Here is an 18,537-nt window from a genome sequence, read left to right as displayed (position 1 = left end):
AATTCTCCCCATGGAGTACAGTTTATTTCACTGTGATGTGGGTATCAAATCAATCAGCTTCACGTGGGGTATAAACTGAATCAGGGGCACATGGGGTATAAACTGAATCAGGGGCACGTGGGGTATAAACTGAATCAGGGGCATGTGGGGTATAAACTGAATCAGGGGCACATGGGATATAAACTGAATCAGGGGCACATGGGGTATAAACTGAATCAGGGGCATGTGGGGTATAAACTGAATCAGGGACACGTGGGGTATAAACTGAATCAGGGGCATGTGGGGTATAAACTGAATCAGGGGCATGTGGGGTATAAACTGAATCAGGGACACGTGGGGTATAAACTGAATCAGGGGCATGTGGGGTATAAACTGAATCAGGGACACGTGGGGTATAAACTGAATCAGGGGCACGTGGGGTATAAACTGAATCAGGGGCATGTGGGGTATAAACTGAATCAGGGGCATGTGGGGTATAAACTGAATCAGGGGCATGTGGGGTATAAACTGAATCAGGGACACGTGGGGTATAAACTGAATCAGGGGCATGTGGGGTATAAACTGAATCAGGGGCATGTGGGGTATAAACTGAATCAGGGGCATGTGGGGTATAAACTGAATCAGGGACACGTGGGGTATAAACTGAATCAGGGGCATGTGGGGTATAAACTGAATCAGGGGCATGTGGGGTATAAACTGAATCAGGGACACGTGGGGTATAAACTGAATCAGGGGCATGTGGGGTATAAACTGAATCAGGGACACGTGGGGTATAAACTGAATCAGGGGCACGTGGGGTATAAACTGAATCAGGGGCATGTGGGGTATAAACTGAATCAGGGGCATGTGGGGTATAAACTGAATCAGGGGCATGTGGGGTATAAACTGAATCAGGGACACGTGGGGTATAAACTGAATCAGGGGCACATGGGGTATAAACTGAATCAGGGGCATGTGGGGTATAAACTGAATCAGGGGCATGTGGGGTATAAACTGAATCAGGGGCATGTGGGGTATAAACTGAATCAGGGGCATGTGGGGTATAAACTGAATCAGGGGCATGTGGGGTATAAACTGAATCTGCTTGATATGCAGTACAAACTGAATCAGGGGCACATGGGGTATAAACTGAATCAGGGGCACGTGGGGTATAATCTGAATCAGGGACACATGGGGTATAAACTGAATCAGGGGCATGTGGGGTATAAACTGAATCAGGGGCATGTGGGGTATAAACTGAATCAGGGGCACGTGGGGTATAAACTGAATCAGGGGCATGTGGGGTATAAACTGAATCAGGGGCATGTGGGGTATAAACTGAATCTGCTTGATATGCAGTACAAACTGAATCAGTGACTTGTTGGATATGCATCTTCACTGATTTTATCTCTCACATGTTTCTGGTGTCTGTATTGGAAAGGGTTTGATGTGCACAGCTTGCAGCTCAGGCACACTGTCCCCAGTCACACCAGGTTGCCCAATGTAGCATGGATTTGTGTGCAGGGTTGCTCACTGTGTTTCTGGTATTTTGCATGAACACCGATATACGGGATGGAGGGGTATTTGCAACTCTTTCGTGAAAACCATTCAGCACTAACCAGGCATGTGTGCATCAATGTAGTTCCATTCCATCCTTCAGCTCTCCCTTCTCAGCCCTCTATATACACTGTTATTTCACTTCTGGCTCCCGATCATAACCTGCCTTCATCCTGTGAAAACCGTGCAGAACCCTACCTTATCCAATGAAAACATAGCAGTTCCCTGCTTTTGCCCAATGAAAGCTGTTGTAGGGTGTTAGTTACAGTTTGGTAGGTCTGAAGAGGTCTTCATAGTCATTTGTAGGTTATCTGTAAGTCTTTATTGACTCTTAGAACTATTTACAAATATACAGTAATGGGTACAAGCTAGGAGTTGTCTCCATGCTTGCTGGTACACACAGCTCTGTCCCACACGAGACTGACCCTGGGTGCAGGTCATGTGCTCTCTTACATCATTGTGTGGGTGATACCGTACTCAGTCCCTCATTAACCCTATATGTGCCAGACCCTCATACTACACCTCCTTCCAAGTCTTTATCCAGTGTATTTCAGGTGATTATAGTTTTATATCAGATGATATAGTCTTACATTGTTGTTACTATCGTACATTTACATTGTCAATACTATATTATCACTACCCCATCTCCCCTCTTCAAGTGCTTGAATTCAAAGGGTCAGGCGGTCTGGAGGCCTTATAACCCATCCATATCTCATTTGCACCACTGTTTGAGGAGTGGTAGGCTCTGTCGCTGCTGGTTCTTCCTGTAGGTTTGGAGCTTGTTCTGACGTCTGGGTATGTTTTCATCCTTTGTTCCATTGTTTTGTGTTGAACCGCACTTGGTCGGTTCAGCTGTTGCACTGCTCGGTGGTTGCTACCCTAATCTGTTTCTGCGGGGTGGACAAACATTATATTCATCTCTTTGTCATTTCTTTCACCTCTCCCGTCATCGTGTGGGTCATGGCGGCATCCTCTGTGGCGGAGGATGAGCATTCCTGTGACTAGAATGAGGTTTAGTTGTACACTCACCTGTGTTTCACTGTCGGCAGTGGATGGCCGCTCCCAGGTTGCAGCATCTTTTGTGGCTTTGACATGCTGCTGGGAGCATGTGCTCAGTGGTTGCAGTGTTGACCTGCTGTACCGTCGTCAGAGCTGCAAGTTGAAGGTCATCGGATTGCTGATCGCTCCCTGTTACATCCTCCACTGGAGGTATCGCGGTTACCTCCTGGGTGGTTGGCTGTCTGATCATTGAATTTTTTCTGGCACCTGTAACGAGAATGGACAAACCTGCTCCGCAAAGAGAGAAGGCAGTTCAGAGCTCAAGTCCCAGTCAAGATACTCTTTTTTGTTTGAGTACTTGGGAACGTGCAGCTCCGTATGATTAATGATAGTGGTTGTCTTGACATCTTCTGGCATTTTGAGGAGATCCAGGGCTACACAGGCATCTCCGCTCAAGAGAGAGAAAGGCTGGTTGTAATGACGTACATCAGCTCGAAGATTTGTTTGCCGTCATCCCTTAGTGGTCCCAGAATCATGCCTATGGCTAGAAGTCAGATTCCCCCAGGCCCATGGAGTGGTGTGTCTGTTGTTCGAAGCCATGGTTCTTTGTCCAACAGGACTGTTACCCCGGCATCTGTGTCTAATTTTAAATCTAATAAATGGCCATTGACTGAAGCATCCACATTCCAAATGAGAAACCCAAGATCTTTCACCTCACCCAAGAAGTGTGGCTGTGTGTCTTCTGGGCTTGCAGTCTCCACCTCTTGATGGTCTTTGGGCCTTCTGTGTGTTTCAGAGTTTTTTGCCCTGCATAGTTTGCGTAGTGTCCAATTCTGTTGCATTGAAAGCATTGGGCTGAAATTGCAGGACATTGATCTCACCTGAGCTGGAGCTTTGCTCCGCAGCATTGAGCATTGACATGGTCACTCTGCTGGCTGGTTCAGGTATTGCTTTCCCTGGCCTGGAGTGTCCCTGTGCCTTTGTTCTTTAACCAGTTGAACTGTGGGTTGGCCTCTGCACCACAGTTTATTTTCTCCCCTTAAAATGGTTCTTGTGCTGCTCACGGAGTTCTGACTGCCTAACTATCTGGATAAAAGCAAAATACTGCAGCTGCTGGAAATCTGAAACAAAAACAGAAAATGCCAAGAAACAGAAAAACAGAAACTGCCCCCTCTCCCTACCCCATCTCTTACAGGGCCATCTGTTACTTGTTCCATGTTGTTCTTTCACACAATGCTACCCTTGTTCTGCTTTTATCACATTCTGGCTTCTTACCTTTACACCACTATCAGCAACTTTTTTTAACCCTTACCACTACCATTAACACTCCCTTTGTCCTTTAGTTCATGAAACCTTTGTCAATCTCTCCTTTGTCCCTACCTATCGCTGGCCTTCTATCCAGCTTCACCTGCTCCACCCTCCTTAGACAGTATAAATTTCATCACATTTCTACTTCTCTTCAGCTCTGAAGAAGAGTCATACGGGCTCGAAACATTAACCCTGTTCCTCTCTCCACAGATGCTGCGGGACCTGCTGAGTTTTTTCCAGCATTTTCGGTTTTTGTAACTATCTGAATTGCCTTTTCCAGAGTTAGATCTTCCTTTGCTTACATGAGGTCAGAGAGTGCTGTGACTGCTCCTACTTCTACCACTGTTCTGTCTCTGATGAGTTCAGATTTTAAGTCTCCATATTTGCAACTTTCTGCCAACCTGTATAGATCATTCATGAATGAATTGATAGGTTCTCCTGGCTGATGGACTCGCTTGTTAAGTTTAGCTCTTTCGAACATTTTATTGCTTCTTAGATTGAAATAAACATCGAAAGGTTTTAGTACTCCTTCAAATTTAGTAGATGATTCATTGATTCCCTGTCTTGCAATAATGTTGTCTGCAATCGAACCTACCAAGCAAAGCAATGTGCTGACCTGCTCTGCTTCTAACTTCTTGTTTAAACCTGAAGCAATGCAGTATCTTAGGGATGTTTTCCCCAAAGTCCCCAATTATGTGATTGATCTGGCTGTGTCTTGGATTAGTCTAAATTGATTTGAAAGTGTGGAATTCTGATCCACGGTTCAGTTTTCACATGCGTAGGTTCTGCTTTAAGACCTTTCTGAATTTCAAGATGGTGTCTCCGTTCACTTGGAGACAAAGGGATTTCTGGCGCTTACCAGTTTTAGTGGCATCGTGCTCAACTTGAAAAAAAGAATGAACAATAGCTGCCTGGATAGACTGCTTGCACAGGTCTCTTGCTCAGCATTTTACTTTAAAATTGCAAATTTGTTGAATCCAGGCTTTTGCCTTTCCTTAGCTGAGTTTAGAAGTCTCGATTCGTCTGGATGATTTAATTAGTTATTTTTCCCATTTTGGAGCGAGCTTGGATGCCACATGTTCAGGTGCTGACCAGGCACAGTCTCCAGTATTTTAGATTTTCTCTGTATTTTCTGCGAGGTTTTGGGTTTTTCCACAAGCTGCCACCATGTTCGATACAGTTCGGTAGGTCTGAAGAGGTCTTCATAGTCTTACGTAGGTTAACTGTAAGTCTTTACTGACTCTTAGAACTATTTACAAATTTACAGTAAAGGGTACAAGCTTGGAGCTGTCTCCATGCTTGCTGGTACACACAGCTCTGTCCCACGTAGATTGACCCTGGGTGTGGGTCATATGCTTTCTTACATCACTGTGTGGGCGGTAGCGTACTCAGTCCCACATTAACCCTGTGGGGCAGAATTTTATGGCCCCGTTGCAGCAGGGGCTGTAAAATGTGGTGAGCCATTCAAAAGTCCATTGACGTCGGCAAAACCCGGGAAAATCCTGCCGGCATAAAATCTCGCCCTATATGTGCCAGACACTTATACTACAAAAGCCAAGCAGGTCCCTGCCTTATCCAATGAAAACCAAGTAGAACAATGTTCATATTTGTGCTCCACTCAAACCTCCTCCCATTTTTCCTCATCTAAATCTATCAGCCTAACCTTCTATTCCTTTCTCCCTAATATCCTTGTTTAGTTTCCCCATAAATGCATCTATACTATATCCCTCAACCACTCTCTGTTGTAGCGAGTTCCATGTTCTCACCACTCTCTGGGTAAAGATTGGATTTCGTGATGACTATCTTGTATTGATGGCCTCTAGTTCTGGAAACATTCTCTCTGTACCCATACTATCAAAACCTTTCATCATTTTAAAGACTCCCTATTATGTTAACCCCTCAGTCTTTTTTCAAGTACAGTCCTGTCTTTGCTCAGTGTCCACCTGTGCAATTTCCCAAAGTTAGTTTCCCTAGAAACCAACTTGACCATTTCTGGTCTTCCTTTGTGTGGCAAATCCTCACTTCTAGATTGTTCACTTTTCACCCAACTGCTCCTGAAACTAACTATGGCAGTGAATGATCCACAGTTTGTGCATGGTGTACTGACCTTGACCAGGCCATAGGAGGACCAGGGCTAGGGAAGAAACACTACTTAGTAACCCAGCCCTGTCAGCTCTCTAGTTCCCACTGCTGGGAAGTATGTATCAGGTGAAGAATGGATTGTGCTGACAATCCCTGTATGGAACAATACTTGAGTAACAGCCTCTTCTGCAAGGATCTGTGGATTGTGCTCCAAAGATTTGGATGTCTTAGAAACCTAATTAGAATCCTATAATTGTTTCATGATGATATGAGTACAACTGTCTTGAGTGGGAGATCTGAAACAGATGCCTTCAAAATCCGTTCTGGGGTCAGGAAAGGCTGTGTGACAGCCCCCATACTATTTACAATCTACCTGACAGTGGCTATTCACTTCATCAAAGATCAACGGCCCCCTGGTGTCAGCATTAAATACCATCCAGATGGAAAATTCTTTAAACCTCAGTCGCCTCTGTGCCAAAACTAAGCTGAGCACCATAGACATACACGATCTACAGTTTGCAGATGACTGCAGTGGCATTGTCCATTCTGCACCAAATTTGCAAATCACTCTTGATCTCTTCAATTCTGCTTACAGGAAATTCGGCCTGTCCTTGAATGTTGCCAAAACAAAACTCATATATCAACCCACCTGGTCAGTCAAATAATCCATCTCCCATATATGTTGAAGGAGAGACTCTAGATTATGTTTAGCAGTTCCCATACCTTGGCAGCCACCTCTCTCAAAAGGCCCCCATAGACGAAGAGATCCAACTGCGCCAGCTCAGCCTTCTACAAAATAAAGAAGCGGTGTTGTTTCACAGCAAAAACCACCTCCCACCCCCCGCAATGTACAGAGACATTGTCATCACCACATTCATGTACTGCAGAGAGACCTGGACTGTGTATCAGCGACACACACAGTGCTAGAGAAATTCCATCAGCAATGCCTCTGCCACGTCCTCCAGGTTTAATGGGAGGACTGTCAAACAAATCCTTAAAGGATGTGAGGGACAGGCCAGAAAATTATATACTGCTCAGTCTGACTTCGGTGGTGGGCAAATTATTGGAAACAATTCTGAGAGACAGGATTAACTGTCACTTAGAAAGGCACAGATTGATCAGGGGTAGTCAGCGTGGTTTTGTTAGGGGAAGATCGTGTCTTACTAATTTAATCAAATTTTTTGAGGAAGTAACAAGGAGGATTGATGAGGGTAGTGCAGTGGATGTTGTTTACATGGATTTCAGTAAGGCATTTGATAAGGTCCCACATGGGAGACTGGTCAGGAAAGTGAGATCCCATGGGATAAAGGGGAAGGTGGCAGGTTGGATCCAAAAGTGGCTCAGTGACAGGTAAGAAAGAGTAATGGTTGATGGGTGCGTTTGCGAATGGAAAACGGTTTCCAGTGGTGTTCCAAAGGGCTCAGTGTTGGGGCCCTTGCTGTTTGTTGCATATGTCAATGATTTTATGCTTAAATGTGGGAGGCATGACTGGGAAATTTGCAGATGACACAAAAATTGGCTGTGTAGTTGATAAAGTGGATAGCTGTCGACTCCAGAATGATACCAATGGTTTGGTTGAGTGGGCGGAGAAGTGGCAAATGGAATTCAGTTTGGAAAAGTGTGAGGTAATGCATTTGGGGAGGGCAAACAGAACAAGGGAATACTCAATAAACAGGAAGTTATTGAGAGAGGTTGAGGAAGTGAGAGACCTTGGAATGCATGTCCACAGGTCCCTAAAGATGGCAGGACAGGTGGACAAGGTGGTAAAGAAAGCATATGAAGTGCTTGCTTTTATTGGATGGGGTATTGAATACAAAAGCAGGGATGTAATGATGGAACTGTATAAAATACTGGTTAGGCCACAGCTGGAATTTTGTATATAGTTCTGGTCACCACATTACAGGAAGGACATAATTGCTCTGGAGAGAGAATAGAGGAGATTTACAAGAATTTTGCCAGGGTTGAAAATTGCAACTATGAGGAGCGATTGGATAGGCTCGGGGTGTTTTCTTTAGAACAGAGGAGGCTAAGGGGTGACCTCATTGAGCTGTACAAAATTATGAGGGGTCTAGATAGGGTAGACAGAAAAGACCTGTTTCCCCTAGCTGAAGGGTCAGTTACCAGGGGACATAGATTTAAGGTGATAGGTAGAAGGATTAGAGGGGATAAGAGGAAAAACGTTATCACCCAGAGGGTGGTGGGCATCTGAAATTCACTGCCTAAGTTGGTGGTTGAGGCTGAAACACTCAACCCATTTAAAAGGTACCTGGATCTGCATCTGAAGCGCTGTAACCTGCAAGACTACAGACCAGGGGCTGGAAAGTGGGATTAAAATGAGCGGCTAGTTTCTTTTTACTCTTTTTGGCCGGCGCAGACATGATGGGCTGAATGGCCTCTTTCTGTACTGTAACTTTTCCATGTTTGTGTCCTTCTTGAAGCCAGCTCCACAAGCATTCAGACAAAACAACAAAATCAACTACAATGGACCGGACACTGGTTGAAAAACGTCTCCTCTGCCAGATCCTGTTTTCCCAACTCTCAAATGGCCAGTCTTCCAGGGAGGACAAAGAAAATGCTTCAAAGACACTCTGAAGCTCTCCTTGAAGTGTGGCAGCGTTGACATTAATGACTGGGAGGATCCTTCTACCCATCGTTCAGAATGGTGACAACTTGTCTATCAAGCTGCATCACACTTTGTATCACAACATCTTCATGATGAGGCAGAGCAGCAGCAGAGAGGGAAAGAGAAGGAAGCAAATCCTACACTCCAGATCCCACTACCTCGTGGGACATCCTGCCCCATGTACCCAAAGATCTGTGGGTCGAGAATCAGCCTCTTCAGTCACATGACAGAAACTCACAACTCTAGACGTCGTCCTCGAATCAATGGACAGTCAACAATGACAACAAGCTAGGTTCCGATAGTATCCCCAAGGAAGCTCTGAATGTTTTCTTCGTATAGAACTGAAAATCAGAAAATATCTCCTCTTAGCTTCTCCTTTGGCAACTTTCCATCTCATGAGATGGTGGTTTGTACTTTGATATTAATCTTCTGCCTCAACTCCATTTTACCATCCACTCCCCATATCCCTTGATTCCCTGAGTGACCAAATAGCTGTCTAACTCAGCCTGAAATGTATTCAATTATGAAACATACACAACTATCTGGGGTAGAGAATTCCAAAGATTCACAACCCTTTTCAGAAATTTCTCAACTCAGTGTTCAATGATGGGCCCATTATCCTGAGACTGTGTCCCTGTGTTCTAGAATACCCGGCCAGGGGAAACAACCTCTCAGCATCTACCCTGTCAAGCCCCTTCAGAATCTTCTATTTTTCAATTAGATCCTTTGCAGAGAGAATAGACCCAATTTACTCAGCCTCTCATCATAGGACAACCCTCTCATCTCTGGAACCTTCACTACTGCTTCCAAGGCAAGTAAGTCCTTCCTTAGATATGGAGACCAAAACTGCACACAGCACTCTAGGTGTGGCCTCATCAAAACCCTATACAATTGTAGCAAGACTTCCTTATTCCTGTACTCCAATCCCCTTGCAATAAAGGCCAACATGCCATTTGCCGTCTTAATCACTCGCTGTACCTGCAGGCTAGCTTTCAATACTCTTGTATGAGTAACTCACGTTCCTCTGAACATCAGCATTTACAAGTTTCATGCCTTTTAAAACATATTCTGCTTTTCTGTTCTTACGACCAAATGAATAATCTCACATTTCCACACATTATGCTTCATCAGCCACTTTGTTCCCCATTCCTCTCCATCCCTCTCAAACCTCCAATTCTCTAACTCTTCCATCTATCTGACCCCTTGAAGCCCTCCATCCCTCGAAGCCTTCCATCCCTCGAATCCCTCCATCCCACGAATCCCTCCATCCCACAAAGCCCTCCATCCCTTGAAGCCCTCCATCCCTCGAAGCCCTCCATCCCATGAAGCCCTCCATCCATTGAAGCCCTCCATCCCTCGAAGCCTTTTAGCCCTCAAAGCCCTCCATCCCTCGAAGCCCTCCATCCCTCGAACAAGTCTGGCCTTCCAAGCCACCCTCCAGCCATCAAAAACCAACCCCCTCACCCTGCACCCCTAGCATCTAATTCCCCTCCAGCTCTCTAACCTCCTCCATCCCCTCCAAATTTCCTTTTCCCTGCTTCTGGTCTCATGTACAACCCCCCACCCTTTTTCTCCACCACTGGTAGCTGTGTCTTCATTCTGGAGGATCCTCCTTAAACCCCCCTGCCTCTCCACCTCCTTTTCCTTCTTTAAGACCCTCTTAAAATTTGCCTCTTTGGTCGTGCTTTTTGTCATCCCCTCCTAATATCTCCTACTTGACTCCATGGCCATGTTTGTCCAATGCTGTCTCTGTGAAGTGCTGTGAATGTTTTTCCGTGTTAAGAGTGTGATATGATTGCAGGTTATTGTTGCTGGTCTGTGTGTTGTATCATGTTCTGTTTTGTGAGAATTCTGTTCATGAAAAATGTGTGTTCTATCTGGGGAGATGGATAAAAAGCTAAAGACGGAGGAATCGAGAGTTTGGCAAGTGGATTGGATGCTTGAAAGGGGAGATAGAGTTGGGGGGGAGTACAAATCCATGAAGGGATTTAATCATTTTTATGTTTTTGGTTATCAGGTTCGCTTTGTCTAGCGAACGCTGCGCCCTTAATTAACACATTAGTTGGTGCTTGAAACAATATAGGCAGAGAGAGCGATTAACTGAACAAACACTGGTGGTTTATTGGAACTAAAAACAGAGCGCTAACACCATGTGTGCTTCTTCAATCACCTCCAGCTCTAGACTTACAGTCACCAAAGTAGCCCACACTGTGTAGTGACTGGTCAATACAGTCACACAGTCAATTAACTACATTCTCTTAAAGGTACATAGCACTCCACTTTACCACATTCCTCCCCCTTTACTTGAAAGTACAATTGACAAGCTTCACAACATCCCAGTTATTTAGGTGAATAACTATTTACAAGTCAAGTCTCTTAGGAGGCTTCCTTGGACGTGTCAAGCATCGTAGCTCAATGGCCTTGGCTGTTTTTCCCAAGACCCCCTTCTCAGGGGTCAACTGTCCACTAGGCTCTTTGGTGGAAGTGAGCAATTTTGAGTCTTTAACCCTCTCAGGCCCCACAGGCCCACCGGTACTTCCAAATCATGTGACATTTCTTCCATGTGCAGTGCAGACTCAAAAGCAAGTGATGATGGCATTCCTTCTTGTGGGACTGTGTCTCTTCTCTGGAGATGATCCACATCTTATCTAATTGATTTATTGATACATTATAGGAGAGGGGTCCTGTCACGGCACTCACTTTGCCTAATAGCCAACTGGACCCATCGCCAAAGTTCTTCACGAGAACTGTGTCTCCCACCATGAAATTTCCTTCATGATTATGGCCATCGTGTCTAGCCTTCTGGGCCTCTTGGCTTCTCTCCACCCTCCCCTCTAAATTTAGCCTGATAAGAGTTAGATGGATGCGGAGACGTCTCTTCATTAGTAATTCTGGTCCAGCAGTACTGATGGTCATGTGTGGCGTAGTCCGGTATGCGAACAGGAACCATGACAATCTGGTGTTGATGGACTCCCCGTCCAGCTGTTTCATCCTAGACTTAAAAGTTGGGACTGCCTGCTCAGCCAAGCCATTAGAGGCAGGGTGGTAAGGTGAGGTTTTGATATGAGTTATTCCATTGAGGGTTATAAACCTGTGGAACTGCCCGCTGGTAAATGCAGTCCTGTTGTCTGACAACAGCACCTCTGGTAACACTGCAAAACTCTGTCACAAATGGTCTATGGTGGCAGCAGATGTGGTTGACTGGACTCTGTAGACATCCATCCACTTGGAGTGGGCGTCTATTAGTAAAAGGAACATCGTGCACAAGAAGGGCCCCACGTAGTCGATGTGGAGGTGCACCCATGGCCTCCCCGGCCATTCCCAGGGGTGCAATAGAGCTAAGGTGGGGTAGCTTTTGTAATCCCTGGCACTGAAGACAACTTTTGACAAGGGTTTCGATGTCCTCATCCATCCCTGGCCATCACAAGTAGCTGCATGCGAGCATCTTCATCCTATTAATGTCAGTGTGAGCGCGATGTAATTCAGCCAGTAATGGCCTTCGCCCTCTCAGGGGCACGATAACCTTTGCTCCCCAGAGCACTATGCTGTCCTGGCAGGCCAGCTCATATCTGCAATTGAAATAGGGCTTCACGTCAACAGACTTTGACTCGCCTGACCATCCATTCAAGACCTGCTCCCGGACATGAGATAAAAGTGGATCTCGGCTTGTCCACTCATGGATTTGTTTGGCCTGGACAGGAGAGGAATCAAAAAAATTTAACACTGGAGAACTGGAACCTTCATGTTGTTGTCTGGCAGGGAGAGGCGGCTCAGTGTGTCAGCATGTATAATCTGGCTTCCCGAACGGTGAATAAAAGTGTATTCGTAACCAGTCAATACCAGTGTCCACCTCTGGATGCGAGCAGATGCAATGGGGGATATCACCTTATCCTCTCCAAATAATCCCAGTAGAGGCTTGTGGTCAGAAATAATGTGAAAATGGCGACCGTAGAGGTATTGATGGAATTTCCGAACACCAAACACAACAGACAAACCCTCCCTCTCAATGTGAGAATATTGTCGCTCTGCAGCACTGAGTGTGCGAGTTGTGTAACCAATGGGTCGTTCGGAGCCGTCCACCATCCAATGTGAAAGTCCAGCCCCTGCTCCATAAGGGGATGTGTCGCAAGTTAAAATCAATTCTTTCTTTGGGTCAAAGTGGCCCAGAAGGGCTGATAATTTTAACAATTGTTTTACCTTCAGAAACACATCCTGGTGTGGAGCTTGCCAAACCCAATCATGGCTTTTCTTAAGCAATGTGTATAACGGAGCCAGTACGGTTGATAGATTTGGGAGAAATTGCCCATAGTAGTTTATCAAACTTAAGAAGGCCTTTAGTTCTGTCGTGTTTCTCGGTGCATAGTGCCTCATGAATAGCCTTGACCTTTTCTTCCACGGGATGCAGGCCCTGCGCGTCGACCTTATGGCCCAAGTAAACTATGTCCTTGGCTTGGAAATACATTTTTCTCACTTCAAGCACAACCCTGTTTGTGAGAAGCATTTCAGCACCTCCTCCAAATTAGCCAAGTGTTCTTTGTCAGTTCGTCCAGAGACTAAGACATCATCCAGATAAACAACGACATGGGGCAGCCCCTGAAGTAGATTTTCCATGGTAGGCTGGAAAACAGCACATACTGCTGAGACCCCAAAGGGTAGTCGAGTATATTGATACAATCCTCGATGTGTATTGATGGTCATGAATTCCCTAGAGCCGCCTTCCAACTCTACCTGCTGGTAGATGTGGCTCATGTTGAGTTTTGAATATTTGCTGCCCCCTGTCAATTTCGAATCCAATTCATCAATCTTCATTATCGGGTGTCTATCAAGTTTGGCCACTCTGTTTACAGGTAACTGATAGTCACTGCATAAGCGAACACTTCAGTCTGGCTTCAGTACAGGTACTATGGGTGCCACCCACTCAGAAAATTGCCCCGGTTGTAAGATACCCAATTTTTCCAGCCTGTTTATCTTGGTATCAACCTTGTCCCATAGAGCATAAAGGAACTGGTCTGGCTCTGATAAATCTGGGGGTTGCGTTAGGGTCTATGTGGATTTTGGCTGTAGCCCACGCAATCTCGGCCCATGGCAATTTAATCTTGTTGAGCCAGTTGTGACCAATTAAACTGGGGCCCGCCCCAGCTCCTACTATAAAGGGTAAATTTGCAGACTGATCCCCATACTGTGCCAGGACTTGACATATCCCTTTCACTCTTATTTCTTCACCTGTATAGGTTTTTAATTTAGTGTCCGATTCTTCTAAACTTGATTCAAGTATCTGAACGTACATTCTCCTGTGACAGACATTGATGCCCCAGTATCGACCTCCATCTTGATGGGTTGTTCATTGACTCTAATGACCACCTGGATTGGCTCAGTTCCACCCACTTTCAGGTTGTATAATGAATAGATGTCAGATTCTGCTTCCTCTGGTTCTTCATCGAGACAGATTTTGCGATTTCTACCGTTATTTTTAAAATGCTGTCTCAGCCGATCCTGACAGTGCCACACATTATGTGACCATTGAGGTGGCAGAAAAAGCATTCGATATTTCTGACACTGAACAATTTCTCCTTTAACTCCTCTCACTTGCTCCAAATAAAAGGTGTGGCTATGGGTACCCGCATGGGCCCCAGCTATGCCTGTCTTTTTATGGGGTATGTGGAACATTCCTTGTTCCAGTCCTACTCCGGCCCCCTCCCACAACTCTTTCTCCGGTACATCAATGATTACTTCGGTGCTGCGTCATGCTCTCGTCGGGACCTGGAAAAATTTATTAATTTTGCTTCCAATCTCCACCCCTCCATCATTTTCACATGGTCCATCTCTGACACTTCCCTTCCCTTCCTTGACCTCTCTCTCTCAATTTCTGGTGATAGACTGTCCACCAATATCCATTACAAGCCTACCGACTCCCACAGCTACCTCGACTACAGCTCCTCACACCCCGCTTCCTGTAAGGACTGCATCCCATTCTCTCAGTTTCTTCGCCTCCGTCACATCTGTTCTGATGATGCTACTTTCAAAAACAGCTCCTCTGACATGTCTTCCTTCTTCCTTAACTGAGGTTTTCCACCCATGGTAGTTGACAGGGCCCTCAACCGTGTCCAGCCCATCTCCTGCGCATCCACCCTCACGCCTTCTCCTCTCTCCCAGAAACATGATAGGGTCCCCCTTGTCCTCACTATCACCCCACCAGCCTCCGCATTCAAAGGATCATCCTCCGCCATTTCCGCCAACTCCAGCATGATGCCACCACCAAGCACATCTTCCCTTCACCCCCCCTGGTGACATTCCATAGGGATCGTTCCCTCCGTGACACCCTGGTCCACTCCTCCATCACCCCCTACTCCTCAACCCCCTCCTACGGCACCTCCCCATGCGAACGCAAGATATGCAACACCTGCCCCTTCACTTCCTCTCTCCTCACCGTCCAAGGGCCCAAACACTCCTTTCAAATGAAGCAGCATTTCACTTGCACTTCCTTCAACTTAGTCTACTGCATTCGTTGCTCCCAATGCGGTTTCCTCTACATTGGAGAGACCAAATGCAGACTGGGCGACCGCTTTGCAGAACACCTTCGGTATGTCCACAAGCATGACCCAGACCTCCCTGTCGCTTGCCATTTTAACACTCCACCCTGCTCTCATGCCCACATGTCCGTCCTTAGCTTGCTGCATTGTTCCAGTGAAGCTCAACGCAAACTGGAGGAACAGCACCTCATCTTCCGACTAGGCACTTTACAGCCTTCCGGACTGAATATTGAGTTCAATAATTTTAGATCATGAACTCTCTCCTCCATCCCCACCCCCTTTCTGTTTCTTCCCCCTCTTTGTTTTTTCCAATAATTTATATAGATTTTTCTTTTCCCACCTATTTCCATTATTTTTAAATGTATTCCACCGATCATTTATCTATACCTTTTATGCCCCTTTAGTCTTATTTCACCCCACTCCCACTAGATCTATCTGTACCTTGCTTGTCCTGCTATCCATTCTTAATTAGCACATTCGTTTAGATAATATCACCACCTTCAACACCTCTTTGTTCTTTTGTCTGTGACATCTTTTGGTTATCTCCTCTTATCACTGCTTGCTTGTCCCAACAACCACCCCCCACCCTCTCTCACACTCCCCCCCCCCCCCCCCCCCCCCACCTTAAACCGGCTTATATTTCACCCCTTTCCTATTTTTACTTAGTTCTGCTGAAGGGTCATGAGGACTTGAAACGTCAACTGTGCTCTTCTCCACCGATGCTGCCAGACCTGCTGAGCTTTTCCAGGTTTTTCTGTTTCTGTTTTTATATTTGATATTTCTGACCTGTCGATCGCCTGCAGGCTGCCTGGATGCATTTCTCTCATTAATGTTGTGGGTTTTCACTGTCGTTCTGTTGTTCTTCAATGGTCTGTACATAGTGGGCGTTTCCCGCCTTCTTGTGGAGTCCGACATTTTCACACCTTTTGTCACCGGCCTTTCCCACCCTATAAGATGGACGGCGCCATTTTGTGTTCCTTTTATTGCCTCCGAGTCTCTAACAGCCTCTCCATGGCTGTTGCCAATTCTAATGCCTCACTGACGTCCAGATTAGTTTCAGATAGCAATAGCTTTTGAATAGCATCGTCCCCCGATTCTGCATATCAATCGGTTTCTCAACATGTCATTAAATGAAGTTCCAAACTCACAATATTCCGTTAATTTCTTTAAAGCAGCTACATAGCCAGTGATTGTCCCCCCTGGAAGCCTATTCCTGGAATTGAATTTAAAAGGCTGCAGAGTGACTGAGGGTTTTGGCTTCAGGTGTTTTTTTACAATGTTTACTAACTTGTTGAAAGTCTTCGTATCGGGGGTGTGAGGTGATGTGAGGCTGCGCATCAGCCCAGACATTTTGTCCCCGCATGTGGACAAAAGAATCGCCCTCTTCTTGTCCTCCCCCAATGATGCCCTTAGCGGTAAAGAAAAACATTAGGCGTTTGTGGTAATGAGACCAGTCATCGGAAATGGGGTCAAAAAGTTCAAGATGCTCCAAACCGCAGCACACTCGATGTCTAAGGAGACTGCGCTTTCAAACAGCTTCAAGGTAGTGGTGAAGCTGGCTTACCGCAGCTTCCTTGATTTCCGTCAATTGATCCGGTTTATCCTCGTTGCCAGTTTTATGTTTTTGGTTACCAGGTTCGCTTTGTCCAGTGAATGCGAGCTGCACCCTTGATATTAACACATTAGTTGGTGCTTGAAACAATAAAGACAGAGAGACCGATTAACTGAACAAACACTGGTGCTTTATTGGAACTAAGAACAGAGCGCTAACACATTGTGTGCTTCTTCAATCACTTCCAGCTCTAGACTTACAGTTACCAAAGTGGCCCACGCTGTGTAGCGATTGGTCAATACAGTCACATGGTCAATTAACTACATTCTCTTAAAGGGACATAGCACTCCACTTTAACACAATCATAAAGATGACAATTTTAAATTGGAGAGATTTGTGGACTGGGAGCCAATGTAGGTCAGGAGAGAGTGGGTTATTAGATGAGTTGGACCTGGTGTGGGATAGGGTACAGATATGAGGGTTTTGGATATAGATACTGAGTGAGGAATCTTACTAATTTTCCATAACAGGACAAGACTGAAGAAGAGATGACGGAGGAAGAAGCCATAACTGTAACCGTCCTGAAGTGGAAGGCAGAGAAGCTGTGTGGATTGACACTATATTCTCCAAGTAAGTTTAACAGGTCTCAATAGGCCTGGCTCTTCACTCACATCACCAATTGCACCTTAGGTGGTTGTGTGATATCTGCCTAAAACCACTGTTATAGGAAGTAAACCAACAGGAGAATTCAAGAGAAACTTGCTTAACCAGAAAAGGGTGAGGCTGTGGAACTCACTATCAGAGGGACTGGTTGTGGTGAATAGCATAGATGTATTTAAGCAGAAGATAGATAAGTTCATGATGGAGAAAGGAATAGAAGGATATGCTAATAGGGTGAGGGGAAGAGGGGTAGGTGGAGGCTCTTTTTTTTTTCCTGTTTCATAGGATGTGGGTGTCACTGGCTGGGCCAGCATTTATTGCCCATCCCTAGTTGCCCTTGAGAAGGTGGTGGTGAGCTGCCTTCTTGAACTGCTGCAGTCCATGTGGTGTAGATACACCCACAGTGCTGTTAGGGAGAGAGTTCCAGGATTTTGACCCAGTGACAGTGAAGGAACAGCGATATTTTTCCAAGTCGGGATGGTGAGTGACTTGGAGGGGAACTTCCAGAAAGTGGTGTTACCATCAATCTGCTGCCCTTGTCCTTCTAGGTGGTAGTGGTCGTGGGTTTGGAAGGTGCTGTCTAAGGAACCTTGGTGAGTTTCTGCAGTGCATCTTGTAGATGGTACTCACTGTTGCTACTGTGCATCGGTGGTGAGGAAGTGAATGTTTGTGGATGTGGTGCCAGTCAAGCTAGTCCAGTTCAGTTTTTGGTCAATGCTAACCTCCAGGATGTTGATAGTGGGGGATTCAGCGATGGTAATGCTATTTGAATGTCAAGATGCGATGGTTAGATTCCCTCTTGTTGGAGATGGTCATTGCCTGGCACTTGTGTGATGCGAATGTGACTTGCCACTTGTCAGCCCAAGCCTGGATGTTGTCCAGGTCTTGCTGCATTTGGACATGGACTGCTTCGGTATCTGAGGAGTCGCAAATGGTGCTGAACATTGTGTAATGAGGTCAGGAATGGGGTGACCCTGGCAGAACCCAATCTGAGTGTCCGTGAGCAGGTTATATCTGAGTAAGTGCCGCTTGATAGCACTGTTGATGACCCCTTCCATCACTTTACTGATGATGGAGAGTAGACTGATGGGGCGGTAATTGGCCGGGTTGGATTTGTCCTGCTTTTTGTGTCCAGGACATACCTGGGCAATTTTCCACATAGCCGGGTAGATGCCAGTGTCGTACCTGTACTGGAACAGCTTGGCTAGAGGCGCGGCAAGTTCTGGAGCACTAGTCTTCAGTACTAT

The 18,537-nt window shown here is 45.8% G+C and overlaps 1 protein-coding gene across 1 annotated transcript in view; it reads left to right on the top strand.

Annotated features, from left to right (window-relative positions):
• The window catches only part of rsph1 (radial spoke head component 1), a 72,063-nt gene that overhangs the window by 43,530 nt on the left and 9,996 nt on the right, over positions 1-18,537 (top strand). Inside the window, exon 7 of the mRNA XM_078560567.1 lies at positions 17,161-17,260. Coding sequence (XP_078416693.1) covers positions 17,161-17,260 — 100 coding nt within the window. The remainder of the gene's footprint in view (positions 1-17,160; positions 17,261-18,537) is intronic.

This window comes from Cetorhinus maximus, chromosome 16 (genome assembly GCF_964194155.1).
Source record: "Cetorhinus maximus chromosome 16, sCetMax3.hap1.1, whole genome shotgun sequence".
Classification (NCBI taxonomy): Eukaryota; Metazoa; Chordata; class Chondrichthyes; order Lamniformes; family Cetorhinidae; genus Cetorhinus; species Cetorhinus maximus.
The sequence above is the reverse complement of the archived record's forward strand: the minus strand, read 5'-3'. Positions and strand labels throughout refer to the sequence as shown.